Source organism: Oryctolagus cuniculus, chromosome 19 (assembly GCF_964237555.1).
Source record: "Oryctolagus cuniculus chromosome 19, mOryCun1.1, whole genome shotgun sequence".
Taxonomy (NCBI): Eukaryota; Metazoa; Chordata; class Mammalia; order Lagomorpha; family Leporidae; genus Oryctolagus; species Oryctolagus cuniculus.
Genome location: NC_091450.1, coordinates 20,311,570 through 20,339,134, shown reverse-complemented (window position 1 = coordinate 20,339,134; position 27,565 = coordinate 20,311,570). Strand labels below are relative to the sequence as shown.

General features: G+C 50.5%; 1 protein-coding gene across 1 annotated transcript in view; it reads right to left on the bottom strand.

The window, feature by feature from the left end:
- The window catches only part of XYLT1 (xylosyltransferase 1), a 339,213-nt gene that overhangs the window by 237,445 nt on the left and 74,203 nt on the right, over window positions 1-27,565 (bottom strand). The window contains exon 2 of the mRNA XM_070064777.1: window positions 776-814. Within this exon, the coding sequence (XP_069920878.1) occupies window positions 776-814 (39 nt within the window). The remainder of the gene's footprint in view (window positions 1-775; window positions 815-27,565) is intronic.

The window sequence follows — 27,565 nt, the reverse complement described above, 5'->3', positions numbered from 1 at the left end:
ACAGCAAACACTCAGAGGCACACAATATGCCCCGCTGGCTTTATCACCATTATCTGCTATAATGCTTAACCACAGTAAGGCAGGGCAGGCAGTGGTCACTGTGCTAATACTCCAGATGAGAAGACAGCGGCTTAGAGGCTGCGTGGCCCCAACAAGGGCACAGAGACAGATGACACAGAGCTGGGATGCTCACCTGGGCCTGTGAGAGACATGTAGCTACTGCACTGCCCAACCGCCTGGGAAAGCAGAAAGTGCACGGCTAAGGCCACACCCACCCTTCTAAGGGTCGTCACACCACATGGAGACACAGTGGTGACCTAGATTCCAGGGAATGGCCTCGTGTGGGAGTGGACAGAGGGACGCAGCCCCTTTCCCTGGCTGCTGGGTCCCGCCACGGGGAAAAAGTCTTCCGAAGGGAAGACACACAAGAGCATCTTCCTGCCGCCTGGCTCCGCGCTCTCTCCTCTCCGCCTTCACTTCACCTCCTCTTGATGGTTAGGCAGCAGCAAGGGACGGAGGAACACTCACAAGAAAGGACCTACAGCCCCTGCCACAGGGAGGAGGTACACAGATACCTGCATGTGCACACCCACACGATTACACACATGGAGGGGAGTGCACAGCCAGTGTGTGCACACACATGTGCATGCCTGCACACATCCAACCATGGCAGGACGACAGCCTCAGGTGCCTGTCCAGCCCTTCTGAGCCCCCAGCAAGCTAGCCAAGGAGCATCAAGACAGAGATAATTAACCAAGACGTGAAAGGGACTCACCTGGGTCTCCAGGGTGATCAGCGGACTCGGGTGCGGATCCTGCAGGAAAAAAGGAGAAGACACACATGAGAGATGCGGACCAGGGAACCGTTTGCCAGCAAAGATGGAATCCTTTGAGCTCAAGTAACCCCACGGGGAAGGCAGCCCAACTCTCCTCAAAGCTACGCAGATGTCAAATGAGCCCGGTCCAATCTGTCCCCTCCTTTCTTCCTCCCACATCCAAGTGATGCAAGGAGGTTCAAGGTTTCCAAGAAGGGGGCACCAGCATGGAGATCACACAAGATGGCACAGTATAAAGATAAGGAAGCCGGGGTTGGCGCCGTGGCTCACTTGGCTAATCCTCTGCCTGTGGTGCCGGCATCCAGTATGGGCGCCGGGTTCTAGTCTCAGTTGCTCCTCTTCCTGTCCAGCTCTCTGCTGTGGCCCGGGAGGGCAGTGGAGGATGGCCCAAGTGCTTGGGCCCCTGCACCTGCATCAGAGACCAGGAGGAAGCACCTGGCTCCTGGTTTTGGATCGGCGCAGCGCACCGCCATTAGCGGCCACTTGGGGGATGAACCAATGGAAAAAGGAAGACCTTTCTTTGTCTCTCTCACTAACTCTGCCTGTCAAAAAAAAAAAAAATAAGGAAGCCAAGCACTGCCACCACGTATCTCAAAGCATGTTAGAATCCTCTCAGTAAGAGAGAAGCCGTGTCCCTGAAATGATCAGAGGTGAACCTGAAACAATGTAAAGTCTGGATGAGGGACTAGGCCAGCAAGTCGTAACTGACCTTGGGGGAAAAAAAGAAAGAGAGACAGAGAGAGAGAGGAAAGAAAATGGAACAGGCCAGAAAGAAAGGAGCTGAATTCCTGGCGAGAACAGCACATTCCGAGGGCTGGGGGAGACGGATCTTTTTCAGGATAGAGAGGGCCAGAGAAACATCCTACTCATTCACTCTCTACAAAAGCCAATTGACTCGAAATGCTTGGTGGCAAGGTCCCGGGTCACTAAGCATGAACCCTTTGGGCTGGGGGAGGAACCCTGTAGGTGCAGAAGGAGGAAGAGACTGAGGGGAGGAGGCAGTGGGTACAGGGAGTGGTTTCCAAGGAAAACAGGAAACAGCACATAAAGACTATTTTTGTCTGCACTATGTCTGCTCCGAACTTAACCATTCATGCTTCTGAGAAAAGAACCTTAAGCTGCCCCGTAGGGAGAATGGGCACGGTTTTAGGGCCACAAAGTACAAACCCAGTATGAAGCCTGGCTTTGTCCTAGCAGATTTTCCAACACAGGCAGAAGCCACGCAAATGAGCACCAGCCCAGAGGCTCATGCCAGGAAGAAGAAGGAAGTGTAAGGGAAATTAGAACTCTGCAAACTCCTACTGTAGAAGAACTGTCACTCACTTTCTTAGCCACTGTTCTGTGATATCTTCATACGGATGCCTACTTCTGAGTATGAGAGTCATCGTCTCAGCAACATTTTGTTTTTCATTTATTTTTATTTTTATTTTTAACTGACAGAGAAAGACCTCTGGCTCACTCACTGGTTCACTTCCCAAATGCCCACAATAGCCACATGTGGACTGGGGCCAGAGCCAGGAGACAAGAGCGTAAGCTGAGTCTCCCACGTGAGCGGCAGGAGCTCAGTGACTTGAGCCATCACCACTGCCACCCAGGGTCTAGTGTCGGGAAAGGGAGCCGGCAATCAAATCCCGGCACTCTGTCAGATATGGGGTGGGGCCATCCCAACGGCTAGGCAAACGCTGGGCACACTTTGGGGTTCTGGTCCATTCTGACCTTTCTTTCAAGATAAAGAATTCACCTTTGCCCAATTCCAGCTTTCAGTGTAATTCCCAGGACTTCTTGATTGGCATGGCTCACAGGAAGCTGCCAAGAGAAAACCTGGCTCCAATTCTCACGTTTCCCCAGGCACCAAGTATCCCTCATATCCCAGAATATACTGAGGGGAACATTTCTCCTCCCAACACCGCAGCCTTGGCCCATAAAGGGACCTGGATACGTCTTTCGGGCCTCTCTCTTTTCCAAACTCTTCCTCTCTCCTTGCCAAGGGTGAAGTAGCAGCTAGGATGGCTTAACATGCACTCAGCCACTTTTTCCAAGCAAGCTCTCTGCTTGAGCCACTATCATGGAACCCCCTCCAGGTAGCTCCTTCAGTACTTCTGTGCAGCAACTGTTGACCCTGAACTTCCTGTTGAGGAAGGTCACAGGGCAGGACCCGCCTTGGGCATTGGGAGGCAAGACTATCTTCCCAGCCTGTGGCTGGCAGTGCCTCCAATGAGCAAGAACAGGTGAGCTCTGCTCTTCAAGTTAAATTCAGTCTACATCCATCCGTCCGTCCATCCAGATCCATCTAGACTTTGATTAGAATTTCAGAAGCTGCATCTTAGCCTCCAAATTAATCTTCTCCAAGCCAGGACCTAACAACGCATCACACTGGGGTGTTGGGTGCACGCCCAGTCATTGAGCTGAGCTTCAGAACACATTTGCACGGTGTCTGGGGCTCATGCTTCACTGTGCAGCACCCCAAGAGGGTGAAGAGGGTGGAGCCCTATGAACAACTTTGCTGGAAACAACACAGGACATCTCTGTCAACTGTGCTGACAAAACCCAGTGCCTGCTCCTCTGACACAGTGAAACAGCAGTTCTTTCTTCGGTGTTCCGAGATCAGAGACCCTATCAGCGCACAGCCAGGGTCCAAGCTTTATTAAGAAGCTTCTGGAAGACAAAAGCACAGATGCTATCTATTTAACTTCTGAATTAATCGTCCAGGAACAAGCTAAAGTACTCAGAAGTGTTCACGTCATTAACACTAAGGATCACCAGCCAACACGATTCTGCTCTCCTCTCTCTGTGCACCTTGGAAACGCAAGAATCTCCCTGTCGAGGCTCCATCCGGAGAATTCAGGGGATGACTATATATCTGTGAGGTCTCACTTTCAGCGACATCCTCCTTAATTGGAAAGGCTAACGAAGTGGAACCGGGTCAATGATGCTGTCTGCCTAATCCATCGTGTCTGTCCACAACGGGGCTCTTCGGTTTACAGTAGAGTAAATTCCTGTCTGTCACGGGCAAGGCTGCTGGAGACCAAAGGGGAATTTGCAGCATGCTCACAGGCTATAATGGAGCGCTCACAGATTCCTAACGCAGGTTCCAAGATGGCCAAAAATAAGGACATCCTTTCATATCATTGACTGCAGTGACTACGGTTGGGGAAGTCAAATGGGGAACCAGGGGGTTGGTTTAGTGTCCCTCCCTCTTCACAGCTCCCTGTGACCACAGGGTCCCGTCACATGGGACTCTGCAGCTCCTGGCAGCGTGTGTGCAGGGTGTGTCCCCACCCCTTCAGCTTGGGCTTGGCCCTTTGACTTCTTTGTCCAAGCACAGACTAGCACATGTGTGTAGGGAGCAGGTTAAAATATGCTTAGGTAGTTGAGCATGACCTCTGGGGTTTTGGCCATCACTACAAGAACTTCCCCCAGTAGCCTGCTGGTCCAACAAAGATGATAGATGCACGGAACAGACCTAGACCCCAACAGGCAGCGTGGGGCCAAGCCCAGCCTAGATCAGCCGACACCCGCCAATCCTTGCTGTTTCAATTCATTGAGTGTTGAAGTGGCTTGTTGTATAGCATTATTGTGGCAATACCTAACGGACAAACTTCCTAACCATGATTTTGACAGAAACACAAAGTATTGTCACAAACACTCACAGCCTTGGAATAGGAACAACACATACTGTCTTTCCCTAAGTCTGCAAATACATCCCAGGAACATGAAACAGGTAACATCCGTTACTATAATAGCCAACGCTCACTGAGTGACACGCCAGACTGTATGGTCACGGCACCATCACATCAAGCAAGGAAATACATGACCGTCAGGATCTGGTGTCATTGCTGAGTTACCCTTTGGGCCTCTTTCCCAAATGCAGGATTCTTTTGAATTTATTATTTAGATGGTATCACAACATTAAAGGAAATGCTCGCTCTTGCCCGGAGACACAGTTTTCATTGCAAATGCAAGCACTCCGCCCTCTCTCCCCCTCCCTCTCTGTGCCTCTGGTTTATTCTGAACTGTACACCACGAGTAGATTACTTAACCAAAGCTTAGAATAGCTGAATACTCCACAGGCTAAGGATCCCTTATCTGAAATGCTTAGGCCCCGATTTTGGAGTTTCTTGGGTTTTGGAATATTTGCATAGATTTTATTGGTTGAATAACACTCCAATTGGAAATATGAAGTGTTCCAAAAAAAATTAGAGCACCATGTTAGTGCTCAAAAACTTTCATATTTTGAAGCATTTCAGATTCCTGGACTAAGGATGTTCCATCTGTAGTACAGCTGACAACTGTTCAGTTCCTTACCACACCCTAAGGCACTGGACTTAACTTCTACGCAGATTATCATTAACCCCTGTAACAACTCCAATTAGTCCCATTATAGAGATGGAAAAACTGACAACTAGGGATTGAGTAACCTGTCCAGGGTCCCAGAGGTTGTACCGGAAGCATGGATTTGATGTCAGCACCCTGTCCTTGAGAAACCTATGTTCTGTTACTTTACGGTAGCTCTACTGGAAAATACAGTCCCTCAGCCAACAAAGTGGTCCCACAATTGGGACTATGTCTATACCAGAAAGAACACAGACAGCGGGGGAACAGCATCACCTTAACAAACACTGGAATCCCTTCTCAGCATCTGCAGCTTTGCTAAAGGCTGTGGCCGTGGCCCACAGAAACTAGCACACGCGACATGACTGAAAACAGAACGCAGTCACTTTGCCACAGCAGGGAGCCGGCGTACAGTCGGCCGAATCAATCCACACGTGTTTACCGAGTTCCGACTCAGCAGCTAGCACTATGCCGGCGGGCACCAGGAGGGAGAGAGAAATGAGTTGAAAGTGACTCTGTGTACACGTCTATTCCCAAAGCTAACTGTTTAAATAAGAGGCCAGAGCCTGATTACAGATCTTGGAGGAGTAAAACTCTGCCCTTCACGAGTCTGGCTTGTACGATCAGAAAGCCAGGCCCAGGAGTTCCTGAGACCAGCAAGGCCAAAGGCCTGATTTTAATAAGCAATTAAGCTGCAATAAAGAAAGTGGGGAGAGGAAGAGGAATTTGCTCATTATCATTCCGTGCAAGCAGCAGACAGAGCTGGCTCTGCGGGTGGATTCCGAGCCAAGCTTCTGCCACGGCGAGGGGCATTCTTGTCCGTGGATGATCAGAGGGCAGTGTTTGTTTGCACTCGGATGTCAGGCAACGGCTTCGGCGTAGAGATGAGGTGCCGATCGTGACTCATCTTCAGAGTCTGATTTCCCCCACGAGGCCCATCCAGTGTGAGAGCGACAACGGGGGCCCTGACTCAGCACGCACTGCTCCCAGGAGACACTTCAGACACTGGCACAGATTGGTGCCCCATAAGCCCTCTCGCTGCGGGACAGAACCAGGAAGCTCCCACCACCTAGAGATCACCAGGGGACCTCGGACTCTCCCCCACAGCCCTCCAGCCTGCTGGGGAGACGGGCTCTCCAAAGACCACAGACTGGAAGCTGAGCCTGGATACTATGCCAGAGACCCAACACAGCTCTCTCACTGCACTATGGACTCTGTCACCTGCACCATGGACCCAGCGCAGGGAAAGCTCAGTGGAAAAGGGGGCAGGTTTGGAGTCAGTCCTGGGTTCAAATCGCACATAACCCTGCGTCTGTCTGCAGGGGCTGACACGGCAATAGGCAGACGTGGGGGCTTCAACAATGGGAACCCCTGGAGGCGTAGTCCTTCCTGGAGGCCGGAAGCCAGAGAAGGAGGGGTCTGCATTTGAGTGCATTCTCTCCACGTCCCCACAGGCCATCCCCACCGCTGTGCACAGGCATCCCTGCGGTCTCTGGGTACATTTACATGTCCTCTTCTCCCATGACACCAGACGGACTGCACTCCAATGCCCTCACATCCACTTCATCACTATCTCTGAGCACAGCCACATCTGAGGTACAAGGGGTTAGGACTTCAAATCAGTAATTTGACGGGGGGTGGGGAGACTATACTTTGGCTTATGACAATCTCTTCACAGACCTGTGACCTCAGGCAAACTCATTCACTTCTGTTTTTCTCATGTGCACAATGTAAACAGGTGAGATGCATTCTCTAATAGAGTGGAGTACAGAATTGATTGTCCAGGACCTTCTGGTAAGAGGCATGGGGCAATGCTAATAACTACACCAGTCATTTTAACTGTGTGTAAACCCAGACTGTCCCCAGCCAATCTAGAGATGCTGCCTCCTCCTCACCATGGAAACAGGATGCCACTGACATCATGGGTTGTCTTGAATGTCAAGTATAAATAGGGATTTAAAATCTCTGGTGCTGGGGAGGACACTTGGTAAAGCGCTGGAGTGGCTGGGTTGGAGCCTGGGTTCTGCTTTCTGCTAAAACACATCCTGCAAGTCAGAAGGTGATTACTCGAGTGCTAGGGTCCCCACGGCCCACACAGGAGACCTGGACTGAGACCACGGCTCCCAGCTTTGCTAAGACCTAGCCCTAGTTGTTGCAAACATTTGGGGAGTGATCCAGCAGATGGAAGATTCTCTCTCTCTATCTGCCTTTCAAATGAAATAAGTACATAAAAATATAAGAATCTATGTGCTACATGGTTATAAGCTCTAAAATAATCTTCCCTCTGTTTCCTTCTTCCAAGCTACTGAAGGCTAAGGCATCTCCCTCTACACTCAACCCTAATAAACCACAATTCTTCTGAGCTGCAAGTTATCGCAGACATGAGCTAAATCCATCTAATTTGATGGTGGTGAAATGAGTAAATTTCACTAATTCGTTTTGAATGCTTACTTTGTGCCAAGCATATGAAATAGTTGCAGCTCTGCCAAGGGAAATATTATGCCCTTCTCACTTTGTAGCTCAGATAACAGATACTCATGGAGGACAACTCGCTCACAAACACAGGGCTAGGAAAGCATGGAGCAGGGCCAGTGAGCAGGTCTGTTAGTTTTCAGAAAATGGTCCATTAACCAATATTCTGGTGTTTTCCAAAGTATGAACTTACTGAATCAGAATCTCTGGGCAAGGATCCAAATTGTCTGCATTTTTTATTAAACTCCCTTGAGGGGGTTCTTATGCACACTGAACCTGAGAACCTCTACACTAGGCTGTGAGTAATGCAAGACCGAAAGCATCAACAGTGACCAGGAATAGAGTTCTGACCTATGGTGCCAAGCATCTGAGGTAAGCAAGGTAGGAGAGGTTCCCTTCCCACTCACATGGCACAGGTACCCCTCCTGCTGTCCCAGAAACCTGGCCGCCTCCCCCGTCTGGCTAGCATTTTCTCCCTAGGGATGTGTGGCTCCTCCCCGACTTATTCTCCAACTCGAGTTGCAGCAATTGAAGTGGCACATCATGGGGCTTTTCCCCTAAACTTCTCATGGGATTTCACGGCGAGCTTCTCTCTGTGCCCGTGGGTGCTGCTCTGAGGGTGGGGCGCGTGCAGGGCAGGCAGCACTGGTGACGAGGGAGGGATGCCAGCCACACAGAACTCCCCTTGTTCTCCACCCACGGCTTCAGCTGGAATACGGGCACAGATCAGAATCCCACAGCACTCACCTTGCTGGAAAATGCGAGCTCACCTCTAACAGGGCTCAGGGGAGGAAAGAGGAACCCACAGAAACAGCAAGGAGATCCACAGGGCCAATGGCAGATACGCTCAGGCCTCTGAGGGCAGATTCCTCTCTCTCTCTGAGTTTTCAATACTTACAGGTCTCCTTCTACTCTACACTCCTTCCCCATTTTTCACTCCAGACCCCAGAAATGAGCAACAGAATCTTAATACGAAGCTCAGGCCTTGGGTTAACCTGCCCCAGCCTTGAATGCACAGGAAACTACAAACGTGTGAAAGCTCGTGAATTATTTTAAAGCTTCTCTACCTTGGGGACTTGGAGCAAAATGGTAGGCAGATACCTAAACTACCAATTATAACACTGTGCTCTGTGCGTGCCTCAAGAGGCTCTGTGATTCTTTAATAAGAGCACGGAACTACGTTCCTGGGACTACAGGGTTCCGGATAAACCCACTTGGAAGATGAGAGACTTGAGCTAGGAAGTATGAGGGCAGGGTGGCCCACTGGTGGCTGGGGAACCCTGGGAGCTGGTTTATTTCTTCATTTTTGGCTTACAGCATTGCCAGTGTTTTCAATCCAGGATACTCCACATGCAAATCCATATTTCTCACTTCTCTCTTTAAACATGGGAGATTCAGCATTCTGATGAGCACCCCTGCAAGACAACCCATCTCCTGACCCAGTGGCCGTGGACTGGCTGCTACAAGCAACCGAATTTGTGGTTCTGTGGGTGATGCAGCTTGCCGAAGGGCACAGGGCTGGTCAGTATTGACAGTGATGTAAGTACCAGCTCACAAGGGCTCACCACAACTGCAAAGAGGATTCTAAGCGGGCTGTAAGTAGTATCACATTTAAACTTCACAACTCTAGGAGACAGCTAGCGATAGTACCAACTTACAGATGGTGCAACCGAAGCTCAGAGCACAAGTAATTCACTCCGCTGTTCACTGGGAGGAGTCAGAGCCAGGGCACCCCAGCTCGGAAGGCTCCTGAGGCACACTTTTGGACCAAGAAGCCATACCGGCTTCTAGTAGTTCAACCTCATGGTGAATGGAAATCACCAGACCACACCCGAGAGTCCACAGTCCCCTGAGCAGCTAGCAATGGGAAACCACAGGAGACGGGGCATCGGATCAGATGCTCCTAATACCTGGCCTTCCCATTTCCTTGCTGCGGGTGTTCCTGTTAACTACTGAGCTTGTCGGTAGGAGGAACAGTAACCACGTCACACAGCTGGTGTGGGGACCAGCTGAGATGGCATCCCAGGGCCTCACTCAGTCCTGGCACACAGTGGCCAAGTCACAGATGCCAGCTCCCCTTAGAGGACAATGGCCATCACTTTGCCAAGTTCTGCAGCACATCAGACCACAAACAGGACTGCCACGTGCCAAGAAAGAACGGAGCAGGGCAGCCTCCTCCCAAGACAGCCCCAACAACAACAGGTGTCAGCCAACTCCCATCAGGGTTTCCTGTCCTGCCGAAGGCAGCCAGTTGGGCTCTGCTGGGACACAGGTCTGCCTGGAGGCGGGAACACAAGCTACACCTCCCACTCTGGCCGGGCACAGGCTACAACACCTACCAGTTTTGTCCCCATGGCTGTGGCCACCAAGAGAGCAAGTGGCCCAACAGGAACTGACATGGCCAGCTGTCCAGAGCTCCAGACACTTTGCTCCGCTTTATGACTCCTGGGACTTGTGGGAGAGTTCTTGTTCCTCAAGGAAGTAGTTCTGGTTAGAGCCCCAGAACCCAAGACTGCGGGTCCAAGAAAGGTTCTTGGAGATACAGGCCAGGTGTGCAATCCCTTGCTCTTGAATTCCCAATACGGCCTCATGAGCTGATATTTCCAGGAAACTGCAGTTACCCTGACCTGACTCCATCCCATCATTCTCTCAGGAAACACATGAGGTCCAGGAAGGGCAGCAGAGTGCCACAGGGCCATGCATGGCTTGTGTCAAACCCCATTCCAGAATCCGGTTTCTTGGTACCAAGTCCTGGATTCATCCCATTTTGTCAAATTCATTTCTGGGTGTGTCCCCCCCTCCTCTGCCTTTCATTCCTTTGCTCCTCTTTAGCGCCCTCGCTGGGGGGACATGCTTTGTTTGGGAGACACCAGACTCCAGCTCTTGGAAAACTGAGATTCAGCAGTGCTTAGGGTAGGGAAGGTTTCCCGGAGACCACACGTAGAACTGCCCACTGGAGCCACAAGGCAAACCCACCCCAGAGGCAGGAAGTGGTAACGCTGAGCTCCAGGGTGAGCTGGCAGAGAGATGCTGAGGCTATGTGGGAGGTGGGTGGGCTAGGGTAAAGTCAGGCTGAGCCTGGCCAAGCCTGGTGATGAGGAAGATGATGGCACTGATGAAGACGGCCTCACGACACCATGAGAGCTACACCTGCAAGGTCACCAGCAGGCAGCATAATTAGCAACTTAGGGGTATTATTTCAATAAATCCTTGTTCCATACTCAGGGGGTGTCTGCAACAGGCTGGCTCTGGAGTTTGGAAACATAAATGATTTGCTTTGATGCCTTGCTGGCGGGAGATGCCCCTGATGACCTCACGTCCCTGTTTCCAGCCTCTGCATACACGTGGGTATTGCTCCCAATCGACTCGGAAAGAAACCAAGGCTCAGAGTCACAGACTTGCTCAAATGCGTTATGAGACAGTTGTCATGACAAAGAGAGTCAGGCCTGTTTGATCTTAATATCTTTGCAGTAATTTTTTTCTTTTTGTTTTGTTTTTAAAAAAGAAAAGAATCAAACACTTGGATGTGGTTTGTTTGACCTACATTTCCTGCAAACTTTTTTGAACTAGTTGCCAACATTTTAAAATGGCATAACTTAATAATACCTAGCTTTTCCTGAAAGGTCAGAGGATCCAACCAGCTGGGCAGGCAGGCAGGCTACCAGGGTGACCACCGGAGCCAGGAAGCTGCGGGCTCTGGGGGGTGGACATATGTCCTCCAGCTTGCAACAGCCCACCTGGCCTCCTGGGCTGGCCCCTGAAAGCCCGAGTTTGTGACCCCTCATCTGTTTACCACCTGACATCGCTCCCCTGACAAAGCCTTACCCCCAATCCCAAGAAAGCAAAGATTAGAAGCCCAAGACACAGCAAAAGAAAGAGAGGAAGTCTAGTCACCCAGGAGCAAGCTGGGCACTGCGGCTTATTCATGGAGAAACCTCTACCTGGAGCTCAACAGTCCGAACTTTCTGGGACCATAAGCCCAGCCGGGAGGTGGCGGGTGGGGAGGTGCCCATGCAGAAGGCAGAACAGGAAGAGGCTATGAGTGCCCGCTGCTTTCTCGCTTCCTGCACGGCCGTGGTCGCCTCGTGCAGCTGCCTGTGCATTGCCTGCCTGTGTCTCCCTCGCTCTCTCGGAAGGAAGTGCTGTCATCACCCCCGACAACGGAGTTGGCCCCAGGAGCGGAGAACATGCACGGCTTCTGTGCAACGCAGCCCCAGAGACAGGAAGATGGGAAGAAAGAATCGCCTGGGATAGAGCATCCTGCGAGCCGCTCACAAAGCCCCAGCTGGGGGGCAGGGAAAGGAGGCGGCCAGAGGAAGGGGGTCCAGGGGCACACGGATGTTGCACAATGAGCCCCTTTCATGGGTGAACACAGCTCTCTCCTCAACTCACTCTCAATGGCTTTGTTTCTGAAACAACCAATTCTACACCCAAAAAGCCCAATTTGCCAGCCCTGGTGCCAAGGTCAGGCAAGAGCCTGAGATCCCCCAACAAGTTGATAATCAACACCCAGGAGACGACCACTGCGCTGAGCCCTGTTCAGCCGACCCAGGGCCTACAATGATCCTCTTTGATTGCTAAGCTTTTCTGCACCGGCTCAGGCTGGGGGCACCCTCACTCACACGCACGCTGTGCCTGGCCTAACTGTGGGCTCTATTCAGGTCAGGCAGAGCTCTTTTCCCAGGGACTTCATAGGGACATCTGGGAGGGTGGGGGGCGGTGGGATGAGAACACACTGGAGAAAGAAGACACAAGTTCAACTTGGCGGTCTCCAGTTGGACCATTCAAGACGCGGTGGGAACCATCGCCGATGACCCAGCCAGGGAACACAAATGCAGCCTCTTCACAAGGCACGCCTGCCTGCAGCTGAGGAGTAGCTGTCTCTGTCGGAAGGGGTGTGCACTCTTGTCCAGCTTCCCACAGTCCCCACCACAGTCACGCTCCCTTCGCTGAAGGCTGCCTGTGTGGATGCTGTGGGCACTGGACTTTGTAATCTCTGGTTTACTGGCTCTCAAGCTAAGCCCAGCTCTCCAGCTAGGAACCCTGGGGTGACAGAGTGTGTGGGATGTGGACCACAGACTGCTTGAAAAGCAAACTTGGCTCCAAAACTCAAGGATGACTTGGCCAGGAAGAATATACAACCACATCCCCAGGAATGCTCACCCAAGAGCGGAGCCTACTCCTACTGGAACAATGGGAGTCCTGGGCTGGGCGTTGGGCACGGTGTTAAGACGCCACGTGGCATGCCCAGATTCCATACTGCAGTTCTGGGTTTGAGTCCTCCCCATGCTTCCGATTCTAGCAGCCTGCCAGTGTGCTCCTGTGAGGCAGTGAATGGTGCCGGAAGCACCTGAGGACCTGCTACCCACTTGGAAGACCCAGATCGAGTTCTAGACTCATGCCTGGTTTTGGCCAAGCCCCCAGCTGTGGTGGGCATTTGTGGAATGATCTACTATATGGAAGACTTCGGTCCATCTGTCTTTCAAATAAAATGAAAATAACTTCAAAAATTTTAAAAAGAAGGGAATCCTAAGGCCAGCACTGTGGCACAGAGGGTAAAGTAAGCGCTTGCGATGCTGGCAGTCCACACGGGCACTGGGGTTTGAGACCCAGCTGCTCCACTTCCAATCCAGCTCCCTGTTAATGTGCCTGGGAAAGCAGTGGAAGAAGGCCCAAGTTCTTGGGTCCTTGCATCCACGTGGGAGATCCAGAAGAAGCTCCTGACTCCTGGCTTCAGCCTGGCCCAACCCTGGCCATTGGGCCATTTGGGGAGTGAACCAGCTGACAACACAAAACTAAAGTATGGCCTCAATTTACCAAAAGGTGCAAAAACTCAACAGAAGCAAGGAAGGCCCCCAATAGTAGTGGCAGGTACAGTGTATTCTCGTGTAGCTTTCCTAGGTCAGGGAAGGTGGATTAAAGTTCATCACACTTGCGTCTGCCATGTGCAGTCATGACCAGTGTTCTTCAAACCTGTATCTAAGTGTGTGTGTGTGTGCATGTGTGTACGCAGATATTTATGCACACTCACATACATCTACAGGTATGTACACATGTTTCTTCCATCCAAAGCCCTCCTACATAGCAGGATCTAAGATTCTTGTCTGCCTACCATCCCTAATTCGGGAGAATTCCCCATGTCACCCCACTCCTGGTACTAATTTCAAATGACTTCTGGGGGAGACCAGCTTCAGACAAAGGTCCATAAAGCACTTTTATTTCTAAGCTGTAAAGGAGCAAGAAAAAATAAAAAGAAAAGCATGCAGGATTCCGTGTCTGCTCTGCACATTTAGTTATAATTATTCATGCAGGAGCATCTTTAAATGGCAAAAGGGGGAAATATTACAGTTGTTCTGATTTCACACGCTAACTGTGTTTACATGCTAACAGCATTTCTCAGGGACAATTATCTTATTACTAGAGCACTAATCTTTTCAATCTTTTCAACACAGTTTACAGCTGCAGACTTCAAAAATTAAGGCTAATTAAGACCCTGCTTTCAGCAGGTATGGTAAACTACTCACATTTTAACAGAGTCGAAGAAAATCAGTGTGGAGAGAGGGTAAGAGGGCCACAGTGTCAAAGATAGACAGAAGAAATTATATCTCTTCCGTCAGTTCAAGGCCTCCAACCCTCCCGATGCTAACACGGCTGTCCCTTGGTATCCAAGAGAGACTGATTCCAGTAACCGCCACAGATGACCAAACCTGTGGATGCTCAAGTCTTTTATAGAAAATGGCGTGGTATTTGCATATAACCTACATCCACCCTCCTGCACACTTGAACTCATTTATAGATGACGTATAATATTTGACACAATGTAAGTAGTTGTTATGTATGTTGGTTAGGGAATAAAGATAAGGAAAATAGTTTGGGGGCTGGTATTATGGTGCAGTGGATTAAGCCACTGCTTCCGACACTGGAATCCCACGTTAGAGTGCCATTTCGAGTCCTGGCTGCTCTGCTTCTGATCCAGCTCCCTGCTAATGCACTTGGGGAAGCAGTGGATGATGGTTCAAGTACTTGGATCCCTGTCACCCATGTGACTATTGCAGCCATTTAGAGAGTGAACCAACAGATAATAGACATCTCTCTCTCTCTCTCTCTCTGGCCCCCTCCCTACTTTCCTCCCTCTCATCCTGCCTCTCTCTGTTGCTTTTCCTTTCAAATAAATAGATCTTCTAAAAGCAAGCAAGTCTGTACTTGCTCAGCACAGACACAGTATTTTTTCAAACATTTTAAATCCACAGTTGGTTGATTCCACAGGTGGATAATCCCTGGATATGGAATAAAGACTATTCCAGAATCCAGCAGACAAGCTGTACTGATGGAAAGGACCGTGGTATTCAGGTCCAAGGACAGCTGATCTGGCCCATCTGAGGAGAAAGCGTGCATTTTGCATCCAGCGACTCCATTTCCATTAATATTATATTATATTATATTATATTATATTCTTCCGTGTGACTTCAGTAGAGCGGAGTGGCTGAGAACACGGACTCTGTATCAGTGTACCCATGCTCACTCGCTCGGTTGACCACTACTCTGTTTGAACCTGAACAGCTGCCTCATCATATTGGTGCCTCGGTTTCCTAATATGTGAAACAGAGATGATAATAACAATAATACCTCTTTCAAGACTTGTTATCAGGATGAATTGGGCTAATATTTGTAAATACTTGGAATTAAAATTTGTAATGTACTTAGAAAGAAGCTTGTTTCATAACAATCCTTAATTTCTCTTTACAGCGTGGGTCACACCAACAGCCACAACTGCAGCCATAACACCCCTCAACCACATGTTTCCTACCGAGTTCTTGACCTTGTGCAGGCTCGCGGCGCTGTACACCACTGAGAGGTGCTAATAAATAACCACGGCTACAGTCACTGTGTCTGTTAGTGACAGATTCTCCAATTACTGGTCCCGCTATCTCATTTGCTGCCACATAAAACAAGTACCTTGGTTCATCCGTTATTTTGTTTTGTTTTGTTTTGCTCCGTTTTAAATCACAGAAAGGCAGATTGCTTCTGAGAGCTACTGTGGGAATCCAGATACAGTCAAGTGTCTCAGATCCCAGGTAAAGCTGTGGGCATCCCACTACGGGAGCCACAGAACCGCTTTACGGCACCAATGACATTCATCAGGCACCTGCCATGTGCCTTGACCTCTGTTTGACCGGTTGCAGCCTGTCTTTGCAAATCCTATGGGGCAGGTAATGTTGAGCCCACTACACAGGTGAGGAAAAAAAGTCTACCCAGCGCCTATTGTTAACACAATAGTCACAATGGGACACAAACAACTGACATTTCCTCTCCCGCCACATTTTCTGAAGTAGCTAGCTTTCTCGAGGTGAGTACTAACACTGCTGCTGCTATCACTAGTCGTAGAACTAGTGGCCACAACCACCCCCAACCCCAACACAGACTAGGGACCAGGCACTATTCTGTCTGTCATGCATTAACTCAGTAATCTTCCCAGTGACCCTAGAAGGACTATTATTGGCCTTCATTTGACAGCTGAGGGAACTTGGATCAGAGAGGTCACTTAGCTGCACAGCGTTGGAGCCTCAGTTTGGCCAAATGCAGGCTATCTGTGTCCGGATCCCTGGTTCCTGAGCACGTGGCTCCTAGAATCTCTTATAACATCAATAGCATCTGGCAGTTGTCTCCTTTGTGGTGGACACACACCAGCCTCACAGAATAGGGGCTGCTGCATCCTCATAACTGCTTATTACAGCCTCAGTGATTTAGTGACAAACCTGGTGACAAACGCTGCCAAATGGGAGGATGTAGGGAGGACAGGAAACACAGGGACTTCGTGTGGGATGGAGAACAGGGAAGTTAGAGCTCAGCTGGGCTTCCAAGAAAAGAGGAAGAACCAATCCAGCCAGGACAGGAGAGAGCACAAGCATTTTAGGCAGGAGGCACTAATGGAGGCTCCGAGGCAGGAGGACACACGGTTTTTCAGAAACAAAGGGAAGTCTGAACCTAGCAGTGGAGGGGTGCTGGGATGAGGCATGTGGGGGGATTGGGGGCAGAGGCAGGCCAGGAAGTGCCTGTGGGTCCTGGGAAGATGCTTGGATCTGACCCAAGGAGCAGCAGGGACTCCCTGCCAAGGCGAAAGTGTGAGGGAACCCAAACCTCCCTCCGAGGTCAGCTTTTGGCCTACTAGCTGGATCAAACGAACCTGGCTCTGACACACTCCGAACCAGAAGCAATTCTGCAGACACACGGGTAAACCAGCACACTGAAGATGCAGAAGGCAGTTTCAGATATTTTAGGGCCGGTCGCACACCTCACACCACCTAAGCCACGTGGTTGCTTCTACCTCCCAAGTCTTAGAAATATTCAGGCCTCCTCATTGTTACAGGCTGTGAGAAAATCAAGAGGCGATATGTTGCAGCATAGTAAAGTCCGACAAAGCATCTTTTTTCTGTCTAAAAGGGAAAGACCAAGAAAAGAAAAATCAATCTAGGTTATGACAGATGTCAATTTGCAACTCTGAGTTCTGTGGCTTAAGAAAATGGCACAGGCATTCGTGAGATGAAAGGAATGGATGGTCAAAACACTCCACACACACAACACCTATCCACAGCCAAACTGTATGGACCACTCCCCGCCACCTCCCATGCACTCCCTCTGTGTGCACAGTGCTATGGTTTATTTCCAGCCCAAGCCGAACGTGCTCAATTATTCCAGTTTGCCTAGGATTGAGGACATGAGACATTCAATGCTAAAATCAGGCAGGATGTGCCGGTCACTGTCCACTGCAACCCCAGCAGGTACTGATGTATGGAAGCCACAGGCTACAGAAATGAAGACACTGGCTAATAGCCAATGGCAAGTAAGGAATGGGTTCCAGGGTTCAATTCCCAATCTTTGGGTCTCCAAGCCCTCTGCACCTGACATTTCTTAGGCACATAATATGCACACCCACAGTGGTTTTATTTTTTTTATCAACTTAATATTTTATTTACTTTTTGAGATCACACATTTTTTAATTTGCATTACAGTCAAAGGTTTAATGGTTCCACTAAATAAAGAGCTCGACAAATAAAAAGCAGGAAATCAGGCTAAGGCCATAAAAATAATCAAAGGAGAAGATGTTCAATTTCACTCATATAAAAAAAAATGTTAAAATAGTCACAAAATCATTAAAACTGCAGTACTATATAATTCCTATCCATTTGTTTGACAAAGATTTAAACCAAAAGCCTTGAAAAAGCATGAACTCACTCACTCCTCACAACATCTCTCTGAAGAAGGTATTACTAGTCTGAGTCTCGCTAAACAGATGAAAAGCCAAGGCTCAGGTTCACATATAATTCGCCCAAGATCTCACAGCCGGAAAGCAGAGTGATAAAACAGACCCTCTGGTTCTAGCGCCCAAGCTAGGAATCTGATCTTCCTTGCCAATCAAACCCCTGAGCAGCCCCCAGTATTACAGGGACTCCTGAGATTTGTGGTGTTGCTTTTTTGTTCATAAACCATCCCACAGCAGAGATTACACTGGGGTCTTGAGAAACAAACTGCTCTGATGGCCAACGCAATACCGGATATACTAGTGGCCGATGACGTACAAGGCCTCCTGGACAGTGACAAATCCGCAACTACGGGACGCTGTGGTGAGCCTGCTCAAGCTCTGTGTACAAGGACACTCCCTGCTCCAGAGAGGCCTAGGACATGCTTCCGGGACCTGACACCCACCACCGGAACCTCCACCATGCGGCCGGCTGGGTCTGCTCTTGGCACAGGCAGCCGGCTCCCAGTGCCCATGCTTCAAGGAAGCTTGCATGAACCTCATCTTCAAACGCCACACCCCGGGGTAGCACATCCCAAGGTGCCCTGCAACACGTGTGCCAGGGAGCTGTCAACGTTGAGGAGGGACGGTCACCACCGCACCGCCACCATGACCTCTAGCACTGACCGCTCAGGGCACCCCTGAGTCCGACCTTGCGCTAGACCCTGACCTGAAGGGCAAACCTCTTCACAGCGCAGGAAGTGGGCTCCCTGAGGGGGAAGGGGTCATAGGTACCCAGCAGGTGGAGTCAGGGATGCAGCTCAGCACCCTGCAAAGGGCAGGATGGCCCCTCCCGCAGGGAACTGCCCAGCCCCAAACACCACGAGTGGACAGGGGCAGGATAACAAAGGGGCCACCCACAGCTGACCAAGCGCCCAGCCCTTCCCTTGCTACTGGGCCATGACCTCAAGAGGACAGGCCACCTGTTTCTTCCACAGCTGCATCTGCAGGGCCTCAGGCAGGGCCTGTTCTCTTGTAAAGAGTAAGGATCTTTACAGGAGCACAGGGAGCACAGGAGTCAGGCAGGTGTGGGAGGCGACAGTGACCACGGGGAGGACCTAGGGATGAAGGGCCCGGGGTTTTGTCCATCCCTAGCCGTGGGATCTCAGGCAATTTATTTAATCTCCATAATTTACATTCCTCATTTATAAAGCAGGGGTAATAAGACCATAATAGTATGTACATGATGTAGTCATTACGAGGAATTTGTCAAACAACAGGTGTCAAGTGCACAGCAAACGTCAAATAAATGATGTCCTCTTCCTCCCCCCAGCCTCCTCCTACTTGTCCTTAGTTTAACCATCAAAACAACTGCGAGGACACAGACACCCGGGGGACCATGCCAGAGGAGGGAACACACACCCACCGTCTTCTGCTCCCCTACAAGAGGAGGAGGCCTTTCAATCACATTTTGCCCAGGGATAACTGCAGTCTTGTGGTCCCCTCCCACGTTCCTGACACCTGTCCCCACCCTCAGCATACACTGACACACACACCCACTGGCACTCGGAAGGCTGAACGACTGTGGCTTCCGTGGGTTGCAAGCTACAATCCTGTGCACTCAAGTTACCCCCTCATAAAGTCCTGGTTCCAAACACCACCAGAATAGTCGAGGAGTCCCCAGCCCCAGGCAGCACTTCCTTCTGTCCCCAGCTTTAACTACGTGAGACCTGCAAGTTGTGAGCTCTTGCACTTCACACTGGCACCATCGTATCTACAACGCGGAGGGCACCAGGCAGTGTTACATCTGCTGGCTGGAGGACACGGCGAGAGAAAGAAACTCCTGACCTTGGCTGTGTTCCACCAACAAAGAGCTGCCAGGGACCCAGACAGCAATCAGCGCAGCTGTCCTGGCTGCACAGACCAAGAACCGAGGCTCGGAAGAGCAGACAGGAGGCCCGGGCCACGTGTACCGCTCTGGTCTCCTTCGTCTCTTTCTCCACGGTGGAGTTGGAAAAAGTCAAACCTGTAGACTCCAATGATAGGAGTTGTTCCCCCACTACATATGGCATACAGCTGGCACTCAATAAATGCTCAACAAAATCAATGACAATTTAGTAGGCAACAACTATTTAATAGGAAGATTGAGGGACAGCATGTGGAGCGGGGTGTGTGTGTGTGTGTGTGTGTGTGAGAGAGAGAGAGAGAGAGAGAGAAAGAGAGAGAGAGAGAGAGAAAGATTGGACCAGGCCACTGATAAGTGGCCATTCTCCATGAGGTGGGCCTTTGAATCCACACCTGCATAATTTTTTTTTTTTTTACAGGCAGAGTGGACAGAGAGAGAGACAGAGAGAAAGGTCTTCCTTTGCCGTTGGTTCACCCTCCAATGGCCAATGCAGTCGGCGCACTGCGGCCGGCGCACCGTGTTGATCCGAAGGCAGGAGCCAGGTGCTTCTCCTGGTCTCCCATGGGGTGCAGGGCCCAAGCACTTGGGCCATCCTCCACTGCACTCCCTGGCCACAGCAGAGAGCTGGCCTGGAAGAGGGGCAACCGGGACAGAATCCGGCGCCCCGACCGGGACTAGAACCCAGTGTGCCGGCGCCGCAAGCGGAGGATTAGCCTATTGAGCCGCGGCGCTGGCCAACACCTGCATAATTTAAGCTAGATCCTAGTGACTATTCTAGCAAGAGGTCTCTGAAGTAAGATAGTTTCCAGGTTGGTGCTGCTACCGGCTTCCTCTCCTTCAGTGAAGGCAACCACGGCGGTGACTGACTGAAACATCTATTATGTGCCAGGTGCTTCACTGGCCTTGACTCTTTCTAATTCTTGCTTTCACCTTCACGGCAACACTGGAAGGTAGACATGCCCAGCAGACAAGTGAGGAGAATGAGGCCAAGAAACAGGAAAATAGCTGGTCTGGGGTTACAGGGCCACGAAGAGGCTACGCTGAGTTCTGGACCTAGATCTGCTTCTAAAGTTCAAGGTCTTTAACATAACGTCCTATGAGAATCAGATCAAAGCTCAGCCGTAAACCGCACGTTCTTGTAGTGTCTGTCCACGAACAGAATGCTTTAAAGAATTTTCTTTAACACTCAAGATACGAAACAAGAATTGGACAGCCTCTGTTCTATATCAGCTTTACCACAACAACTTGGCAAAGCGACTGGGGCTCAACCGCTTCATCTGCTGAGTGGGTATAACTCCCTCCCGAGCACGTCCCCAAGACTGCTGCCAGAAACAAAGGAGAACTGCAGCCAGAAGTGCACCTTCTCCCAGAACGGCCAGAGCCGAGCAGCTCTGCCTGCAGGATGTCAGCCTGAACCACCACGCCCTGCTCCAAGGAGTTCCCTCCAAAAATAAACTCTGCTAACTTCACTGAGCTCACCATACAGACTATATATAGAAGAAAACACTGGAGAGTTCCCATCTGGCAGCCGTGCCTCCCAAACTCAGCCCAAACGGCTAATTTCTAACTTCATCTGCAACAGCTTTAAACCAGGGAAGCCGGCTGAGGGATGGAAAAGCCCTGTGGGTGACGCCTCGGGGTTTCTGAGCCATCTATTACTGGAGGAAAATGGGAGCTTGTCCCAGGGAAGGCAAAAGACAAAGGAGACAGGGTGCGGAGGGTGGGGGCTCGAGGGAGCCCCGCCAGGACACTGGGTGAGTCCTGGGCAGTTGGGGGGTGGAGCAGGGATCTGGAGGCAAAGGAGCCAGGGCAGGCTCATTTCTCCATCTATGAAGTGAGGGCTATGTCTCAGTTACACACACACACACACACACACCATACACAAAGTCACACTCTCAGACACACTTGAAAATGCTCCCAAATTCCCCCCGGAAGAAGACAAGAAACTGTCAGCAAAGATTTCCTCTAAGAGAGACTGGAAGAAGTGGGAGAGAGAGAATTCTTTTTTTTTTTAACAGGCAGAGTGGACAGTGAGAGAGAGAGACTGAGAGAAAGGTCTTCCTTTGCCGTTGGTTCACCCTCTAATGGCCGCTGCAGCCGGCACACCGTGTTGATCCGAAGGCAGGAACCAGGTACTTATCCTGGTCTCCCATGGGGTGTAGGGCCCAAGTACTTGGGCCATCCTCCATTGCACTCCCAGGCCACAGCAGAGAGCTGGCCTGGAAGAGGGGCAACCGGGACAGAATCCGGAGCCCCGACTGGGACTAGAACCTGGTGTGCCGGCGCCGCAAGGCGGAGGATTAGCCTAGTGAGCCGCGGCGCCGGCCGAAAATTCTTATTTTTTATGAATTGTCTTGTCACATACTTGTACTTTAATTTAGAAAGAAAACTGGGGTGGGCCTTTGGTGCAGTAGCTAATTTGCCATTGTGACATCTGTCTCCTGGATCTGACTGTCTGATTTGCAGCCCAGACCCTCTGTTTCTGATCCAGTTTCTCACTAACACACATCCTGGGAGACAGCGGATGACGTCAGCCACTCATATGGGAAACTTGAACTGAGTTCCAGCTCCCGGCTTTGGCCTGGCCCAAGCTCTGGCTGTTGTATGTGGGGAGTGAATCACTGGATGGAAGATTTCTTTCTGTTTCAAATCAAATGAAAATATTTTTTTTTAAAAAAAAGGGCAAATGGAAGAATAGCACAGTGGTGTCTTGGAGACATTAAGCATAATGTCTAAGAGTTTGGGCCGGCGCCGTGGCTCAATAGGCTAATCCTCTGCCTGCGGCGCCGGCACACCGGGTTCTAGTCCTGGTTGCCCCTCTTCCAGGCCAGCTCTCCGCTGTGGCCAGGGAGTGCAGTGGAGGATGGCCCAGGTGCTTGGGCCCTGCACCCCATGGGAGACCAGGAGAAGCACCTGGCTCCTGCCTTCGGATCAGCGCGGTGCCACAGTGGCCATTGGAGGGTGAACCAATGGCAAAAGGAAGACCTTTCTCTCTGTCTCTCTCTCTCTCACTGTCCACTCTGCCTGTCAAAAAAAAAAAATGTCTAAGAGTTAGACATTTTTTACCCTAACAAGTGCCCAAGAGCAGCTTCTTCTGAAGCAAAGAAGGTTTATGCTGGTTCAGGGCTTTGAACACTCACAGTCCAAGACCTGCTAGTCCCTTCGTTGGACATCTAACGAGGACTCTGATGGCAGGCAGTAGAGTGTAGGCAGAGGAAGGATCAAGCCATGGGCCAGGAAGCAGAAATGAGATGGGGAGCACACCTGTCTCGGGTTTTTGTAGCCGACCCTTTCACAAGAACTTTCTGCCAAGGGCAGACCTCCTGGACACTGTACTTGGATCAAGCCGCCGTCTTATTCATACCATCAAACCATGACTCTGGGACCTAAAGGTCTGCATAAGTTGGGATCCAAATCCTGTTCAAAGTACAGCATGGGGGCTGTCACAGTGTAGCGGGTAAAGCCGCTGCCTGTGATGCCAACATCCTGTATGGGCACTGGTTTGAGTCCCGGCTGTTCCACTTCTGATCCAGCTCCCTGCTAGTGGCACGGGAAAAGCGGCAGAAGATGGCCCAAGTGTTTGGGCCCCTGCCACCCCCATGTGAGACTGAGATGAAGCTCCTGACTTTGGCCTGGATCAGCCCTTGCTGTTACAGCCTTCTGGAGAGGGAACCTGCAGACAGATTTCTCTCCCCTGCAACATAGCTTTGACTTTGAAATAAATAAATAAATCTTTACACACACAAACTGCAACATGTACCATACCATATTACGTAGCGATCCACTTCTGGGCTTATTTCCCTAAGAGTTAAATGCAAGGCCTTGAATCGGTATCTGCACACTCATGTGGACAGCATCCTTATTCATGAGAGCCAAAGGAAGAAGCAACCCGACCGTCCACACAGGAAGCTCTGCATGAATAAAGAAAATGCAGTGTGCATTTATACAATGCACTATTCAGCCCGAGACAGGAAGGACATTCTGAGACATGCTACCATATGGATGACCTTGAAGACATTCTGCCGAGTGAAATTGGCCAGTCGTAAATGGACAACTCTTGTATGACTGCACTTACATCGGAGTCTCAGCCTCGTGAAACCCGTAGAGGCAGAAAGCAGGAGGTGGCGGCCAGGGACAGGGCAGGGGGCAGGGAGGGCAGGCGAGGAGTTACTGTCTCACAGGCTCAGAGTTTCAGTCTGGAAAGATGAAGAGTTCTGGAGATAGATGATTACAAGCACTGAGATATTCCTTGTGCCACAGAACTGTGCACTCCAAAGTGGTGAGGCGCGTACGTTTTATGTTATGTACGTTATCCCACAGTAAAAAGGAAACACACACAAAATGGAAGAATAAAAGGCAACCAATAAATATGGGTATTTATGTAAGACAGCAAACCACACAGGGGCGGGGTGGGGGGGAGGGATGAGAATCCCCAAACCTCTTTTGTTTTCTAGGTTTGACTTGAAATTATGTAGAGGTTTTATTAATTCTAAAAACAATTTAAGAAAAAAAAAAAAGCAAAACGTTAGTGAATTAGGGATTGCGAGGCTAGGGAGATTCATGGCAGCTTCTGTTAATTTTCTGTGTAATTAACAACCCAAACATCTAAATGGAAAGAATAAGCAAATTCTGGTGCGTGCATACATGGCAATCAAAGGGGAATGAACTGCCAATTCATCAGGATGGACAAACCACAATGTCTCCAAACACTGAGTGAAAGAATCGAGGCCAAAGTACTCTATCATCCCGTGCAGCAACAGAAGGCAGACCGGTGACTATCTGCAGACAGGGTCTGGGAGGTGCCATCCAGGGGCATAAGGAAATTCTGAGGATGAAGGTCACAACCCAGTGATTGAGGTACCAGCATCCCAGGTGGATACACAGATCAAACCTCGTCATTCCCAAGCGGGGAAAGTGAGGCTCAGGGAAATAAAGCAACATGGTCAAGGTCACAGTCCTCGGCCAAGCTCCGAACTACCATCCAGCCCCCCCTCCCAACACAAAACAATGCCTGACTGCCCACCCGGAGACACAGCTGCAGACTCCCCCCGCGCCGGGGCCAGAGGACTGCACCCCGATGGAAGCACAGGGCCAGGCTGCCTGTGCACAGTGTGGGCAAAGACACAGGCTGGATCTCAGGGATGCGGACAGACAGCTCCTTCTGCTCCACCGCTGCTGGGGACAAGCACAGCCACTGCCGCGTGCCTCACCGCTCCCCTCCCTGCTCTGCACCACCAGGTTCTCTGCCAGACGCGCCTTCTCCCCTTGCTCCCTGGAGATCCGCACAGGTTCCTTTCCAGGCCTTTTCTCCACAACCTCTCCTATCCTCCCAGGGTTAAGCAGACTGCTTCCTCCTTAGCGACCTGGCTGTCTTCACCACTGCCACAACCATGGGGATTGGTTCCGGGACCCTCGCGGACACCAAAAGCCGTACATACTCACGTCCTTTGCAGGACACACATACAACCCATGCACACCCTGTCGGAAACTTTTAAGCGTCTCTAGATGCAAATGCGATGTGAACAGTTATCCTCCTGCCCTGCTAGAGAACAATGAGGTGAAACACGCACACAATTCTTTAAATATGCATTTTCAATCTGCTAGTGATTGAATCTGTAGATGTGGGACCCCAGGATCTGGGGGGCTGACCATATATCATCCTCAGTGCTCATCTTCCTCACTCTACCACAGGCCTCAAGATTCCTGGTGGCACAGGCTAGGTCTTATCCATGCCAGCTTTCCCCAGAGCCCAACAGGGTGACTGACAGGTGGTCCTTGTGGGAGGAATGCTGACTTTGAATGGCAATGATAAGAGGCATGCTTTAAACAAAAGGAGCATTTACATTCTCAGAGCTGCAGTAGGAACTGGCTTCTGTCAAAAGGAGCAAAGAGTGTCTTTCAATGTCTGGCACCAAGCCAGGCTGTGTTTTCCTGCTCAGCAAGGTTTTAACTTCCCGTAGTCCCACAGTTTGCAGGCAGAAGGCACAGGTAATTGTAGGGCCCGCCTTCTGGGAGAGGTGAGCATTAATAGGGTATTAATGTACAAAAAGCACCCAGTACAGAGCCTTGACTCGGATGCAGAGGTTGCTCAATGTCCACCATCACTGGCAAGCCATAGAAAAGGATGGCGTAGGCATTGAAGCTTGTCAGGCGGACCTCCAGGCCTGGCCGGCACTGAGCCCTGCGTATCAGAATGAACGCAGAGAGGAATGATGGCGGCAGCCCTGAACAAACAATTCCAGAGAAAAGGGGTGATTATGCCAGTTTCTTCCCCTGTACCCACTACCATGACCTCAAAGACTGGGGCCCGTTCTGTCTCTCTGCTAGTCAGGCCTGATTTTCACAGGTTCTCACACAGAGGTCACTGGCTGGCCACCCTCTAGCTGAGTCTGGCTCTCACATATATTTTGTACTGGCCTGAAAAACATTTTTCAAATTTGCAGCTAGTTTCCAATATTTGAAATTCCAGAGGACTGTTCAACCTATGTATATCCAACCTTCCTTGAAAAACCAGATTTGGGTCCTCAATTAGAATTGCTGGGAGCAGAGGAGTAACTGGCACTTCGGTTGGGCAGAGGCCCCCAGTCCCCTCGTAACACTGTACGCCTTCTCATTACCTGCCCTGCCCAGAAGGGAGAGGACTTTCCGATTCCTGCCACAATGAAAGGAGGTGGCAAGAAATGTAAGGGAAATTCCAAATGTTCATGGAAAATGGAACAAGAAGATAAGTTTTAGTGCAAAAAATTCACATTGCATGCATATAAGGGGTCTTCAAAAAGGTCATGGAAAATATGTATTATGGGGCCAGGGCTTGGCACAGTAGGTTAAGCCTCTGCCTGCAGCATTGGCATCCCTATGGGCACTGGTTCAAGTCCCAGATGCTCTACTTCCAATCCAGCTCTCTGCTAATGGCCTGGGAAAGTAGTAGTAGATGGCCCAAGTGCTTGGGCCCCTGCACCCACATGGGAGACTGGGAACTAAGCATGGATTTCAAATTTTTTTTGCACAAAAATCAACTTATCTTTTAATTCTGTACCTCATGGGCTGTTTGATTCAGCAAAGTGCTTAGCTCAAGGCGGGGCACAGTTCAGAACCTGAGTAAAAGCCCACACTCTAAACCCATCTGACTTCACGTTGACACCATTAGTATGTAAAGGCACAGTTGAATAAATGGCTCTGCTTAATAATAAACTAACCATGTCAGCGCTGCCTCTCTCGCGGAGAGAGCTAAAAATAAACCACGGCTGGCAGCACAGATCAATCTGCACCTGACAGAGGGGCGTCAGGTGCGCTGTCCTCTTCCAGGCCTGGAGGAAGCACTGAGCTGAGCCTGCAGAGGCCTGGGGGAAGTGCGAGCTGCCCAAACACCTGGCCCTGCAAGTTCTGTGCATTCACTCATCATTCAAAAGGGAGATGACTGGACGGAGACACGCGGGAAGAGGAGGCCAATCTGCTCACGTCAGCTCCTCTGCAGGTCGCACCTGAGGTGTCACCTCCTCCTGGAGGTGCCTGAGAGACAGCTGCGTCCCTATAGCACACATGTGAACACAAGCATGCACACACACACACATGCACACAGACTGGCACACGTGACCTGCGTGCACGCATACATGTACACCCATGCACCTGTGTGCACACACCTTACTGTTGGCATCCCTGAGTACTGCCCACAGGCACTCCTATCTTGTTATTTGTTCTCTTTCCACAAGGGACGTGGCCCTGTCTGCTTCAGCCCATTTCTGAACGGCTGCCTGGTTCTGGTGCTTCACGCATTCCTTGGTAC